We start from the raw sequence: 4,219 nt of genomic DNA, 5'->3' as shown, positions 1-4,219 counted from the left end.
GCACACACACACACACGCACGCACACACCCACACACACACTCACACGCACTCAAGGACAAATTAGAGAAACTAATTAACCAAACAGTCGTGTTTTGGGGGTGAAGAACCAGGTCTTGCTTGCACAGGAAGAACATGCAAAATGTTTCACTTTTTCCACTAAATATTTTTTTTTCCTAATGTATCTGTATGCTGCACTGGTATTAATACACAGTATGTACTTTTAGAACAAATTGTGTGTTTAAACTCGGTCTGTCCACCCTGCTGCCTTCATCTCTCCTCACAGACAAACTGGACTGTTAGTCATGGGACCAGAAACCAGTGGGGATTACCCACTGGTCAAGAACACCTTGTTGAAGAACAAGGTTTCCACGGTGATTCTAAGCCGCGATAACTTCCACGAGCACATCCCCAACATGGTTCTGTCTGAGGGCCACGGCGCCCTGCTGGATGTAACCGGCGGCGTTCTGTTTGCAGACCGAGCCCTGAAGGCGGTTCAGGTACGGCTCAGCTTCACTGCAACGCAGGCATCTCATTTATATTCATTTAACTTTGTTTAAAAGTATAGCTACATGTTGGAAACATTAACTTAATGTAGCATAAACTATAACCATGTTTTTTGCTATCTTAATTCTATAAGATATCCAGATATGATATTAAAGCTATTTGTGTTAACCTGATTTATGAGTTAACACGTTTATTTCTTAAAAAAAAGAATCCTGTCTGCACAAGAACTACTAGATGACATGATGCTTAGAAATAATGTCCTGATATAAACAATTTTTATTTGTTTCTTTAATTTGAAACATTCCTGGAACATGTTTGGTTTTGTTTCTCCAGGATCAGTTTCAGAAGTTGGGTGGGGTCATACGAGACAATGAGAAGGTTTCAGAAATCAAGCCTGGTCCTGTTGTCAAGGTGACGACCTCTGGAGGAGTTTATCAAGCGAGAAATGTGGTGATCACTGCTGGACCCTGGACCAACAAGCTCCTGGCTCACACTGGTTTCCAGTTACCACTGGAGGTATTCACACATGGTGTCATGTGTAATAGTACTGAGATGACAGGATGTACTGTATGACACATGTCACAGGATCAATTTGATTATATTAGCTTTGTTAAACAAAATGCAATGTATTTAAATATCAATATCACAAAGTTAGAATACAGGGTCTATGCTGAATGTTGATTCAGTTTTTCCTTTTTTCTGGCTACATATTTCCTGCCTTAATTGTACAGTAAGCATCACTTTAGATAAACAGTTTGTAAATGATGATTTAAATTCAAACAGTTTAATTAGGAATCTGTTAGGTCTGTAGATGATTTTAAGTTTTATACCTGATGATCAGATGATCAGCAGCCTTCCTCTGATCCATCCGTCTCTCTGAACTCCCCAGGTTTCAGTATGAATCCCATCATTTTCAAAGATGAGTGACTACTGCACCCACAGGGATAAACACAACACATGTTGCAGGGCTGGAACGGACCTTTTCATTAATGACTGGTACCACACCAGAGTCACTGTCAAGGGAACCTGAGAAATACAGAAACAAGCCCCAGTTCAGTTATCCAGTAGAGAACCCAGAAAAGCCCCCAACATGAGAATCCCCATTAGAAATGGTTATAAATTTATCCATTCTGCAGTTTACAGAAGTTTAGGACAAACTCTGCTACCTAAGGAAACCCAGCTGACGGTTCTATTTGACTGACTTCAAAATGATCCCCACTCCTGAACAAATAAATACACCTGTCACAATAAACCACAAATCAATTAATCGCATAATAAATGACAAGAAACTCAATCATTTTCATTTTCTTGATTCATCGTTTTTCTCTTTTCTCTGTCTTTTTACCTAAACTGGGCGTCAGTCTGGTGCTTTGGTCTCAACTATCCCTTCTTTTTGTTGTTGAAAGACAATTTTGTTCACAGAGACTTTATAATTCATTTTATTTGTTGTTTCTGTTGTTTCTTTATTTTGGATATTTCAAATGTTCTCCAGTTCCAGTGTTTAAATGTTTATTAGAATTTAAAGTTTATTGATCTTTGAGAATGTGTTCTTGCTTTATTATGCCATTATTACTATCACAGTGCTTGAAAATAGTCTCAAAACAACAATATTATTGTTTGTCGCAATACATTCTGGCAGGGCCGGCCCAAGACATAAATAGGTTATAATGATTTTCATTCAGTCAGGACTTAACGCTGACTCACAGGTAGATTTTAGTAAAACATTGATTAATGCCTGGTTTTAAAATTAGTTAACTGGACTTGTAGCCATTATTTTGTGCTCCGGTGGTTGGACAACACACAGCACGATCGAACCCGATTGAACCGTTATGCCTAGGATTTCTGTCGGCTAATGTGTCTCTCAGGTTTAGAAAATGGGCCGACAACTCGTGTAGTGTGCGCTGGACATTAGACTAAGGAAATGAGGAAGGGAGGGTCAGTGGAGAGCACCAGAGCTGAGCCTTTCTTCATTCAGTGTCATCAACAGAAAGAAAAAACGGCAGGAAGAGACAATAAAGCCGATAATTAAAATGAGGTCGATAGGTTTTATTTATTGTGCGATTATTTGATTTATCGTTTATCACGACAGGCCTATTTCTGGGTGCCAATTTCTTTAATTTTGGGGGATTGTGATTGGCTGATACTTACACATGAAGCCCATCTTATCCCCTGATCTTATCTTCATCAGCGAAGGTTTATAAATCAGTCTCTGTCCTCTTCTGCTCTGCAGTGAGAGGTTTGACTGACAGACCGACCCACCAGGTCAGGTCTGCATGTTTACAGTTAATATTCACCCCACTGTTGCCAACAGTGACTTTCTTGCTATATTTAGCGACATTTCAGTCAAAAAAAAAATGTATATCAGCCAAAATTAAAATGGGCAGGTCAGGCATTTTAAAGATCAGTAATCGGGGATAGACCAGAAAACTGCAATCAGTGCAGCCCAAAACACATATTCATGACATTCCTTGATTAAATAAATTTCTCTTAAGCATAACTCCAATAGCTAAAAATGTAATTTATACCAGGTGAGTCTTTCTCCCCTGACAATTTGGACCGGTACCGGTACTGGACTGATTCTGAGCCTTCAAATGATTTTAACAGAAGTTTCACATAACTTAGAAAAATAATRTTTGTTTTAGCCACAAAATTATTATGCCAAGCAGCAAAAACATCATCCCCAACTACAGCATATGTAACCTCGATAATCGTGATCGATCAGTGTAAATCAGTTCTGCGTTGTGTGAATAAGGGCCAGGAGACAGGATGAGATGAAACGTCGTTTATCTGTGCGAAACAGAATATGGACTGATCAGGAATCAGGTTCATCACAGCGRGTCCAGCACCTTACGAGGAACAGCATTTCATGTTAGCAACAAGCTAACATAACATTTTACCGGAGCGTTAAACTCGGTGAACCTACCTCGCGCCCATCTCTCATGAACTGGCAACGAGTCGTCAGTGTTCACTATATTTAACTCTGCCAACCACCAGGAGGGGGTGCTGTTTCACCCTGTACACATGGAGCAGATCATCGATGTAGCAGCTATGTAGCCTGACATAAAAACATTTTGCTAGACAATGTCAAACATTGAGAAGGTTCAATTATTGTTATCAAACGTTATCAAACTCGGAGTTTTGAAGCCAAAAATACCTCAGAAATATACAAAGTCACCATGAGAATCAACTCATTTAAAGTTAAAACTGAGCTTCACACAAAGACCCTARCATAAATACTTGGCTGTTGAACTGGACCGTTCCAGGTCGCTATAAAGCTAATTTTCTATTAGCAGCTCCAGTAATCTTTCTGTTAAACATTACCAAGGCACATTAGAACAAACCTTTATCTTGGCTTTTTTCTGTTCTTCCTTTTTCTTTTCTCTCTCCCTGAAGGATGTCATATTTTGAGACATTGTTTAGCAAACTTAACTTCTGACGGGAGCTTTGGACGTTTGGCTGCTCTGCTCATTGCAGTTACCGGCGAAGCATGTAATACCTACCGCTGCCCCCAAGGGGCCACCAAAGAGCTTTTTTTTTCTTTTTATCAATAAAATAATAATTTCTACATACATTATCAAATATATATTACTGTAAAAGCAAATCACTTTATAGTGAAATTGTGTGTTTTTGATATTACAATGTCATAGAAGTTATTACAAAAAGGCAGTGGTGGAGAAAGTACTCAAAAAATTTACTTAAGTAAAAGTACAAATA

The 4,219-nt window shown here is 38.9% G+C and overlaps 1 protein-coding gene and 1 long non-coding RNA gene across 2 annotated transcripts in view; one reads left to right on the top strand and one right to left on the bottom strand.

Moving 5' to 3' along the window:
* LOC103474316 (uncharacterized) overlaps window positions 1-4,100 on the bottom strand; it is a 10,913-nt gene extending 6,813 nt beyond the window's left edge. The window contains exons 1-3 of the long non-coding RNA XR_535146.2: window positions 3,847-4,100; window positions 3,429-3,518; window positions 1,336-1,531 (exon numbers count right to left, since the gene is read on the bottom strand). This is a non-coding gene — a long non-coding RNA (uncharacterized LOC103474316). The remainder of the gene's footprint in view (window positions 1-1,335; window positions 1,532-3,428; window positions 3,519-3,846) is intronic.
* pipox (pipecolic acid oxidase) overlaps window positions 1-4,219 on the top strand; it is a 39,302-nt gene that overhangs the window by 3,119 nt on the left and 31,964 nt on the right. The window contains exons 3-4 of the mRNA XM_008425189.2: window positions 285-498; window positions 839-1,021. Of these exons, the coding sequence (XP_008423411.1) occupies window positions 285-498; window positions 839-1,021 (397 nt within the window). The remainder of the gene's footprint in view (window positions 1-284; window positions 499-838; window positions 1,022-4,219) is intronic.

The sequence above is a fragment of the Poecilia reticulata genome, linkage group LG13, assembly GCF_000633615.1.
Source record: "Poecilia reticulata strain Guanapo linkage group LG13, Guppy_female_1.0+MT, whole genome shotgun sequence".
Lineage (NCBI taxonomy): Eukaryota > Metazoa > Chordata > Actinopteri > Cyprinodontiformes > Poeciliidae > Poecilia > Poecilia reticulata.
Note: the sequence above shows the minus strand (reverse complement) of the source record. Positions and strands in the feature narration are given on the sequence as shown.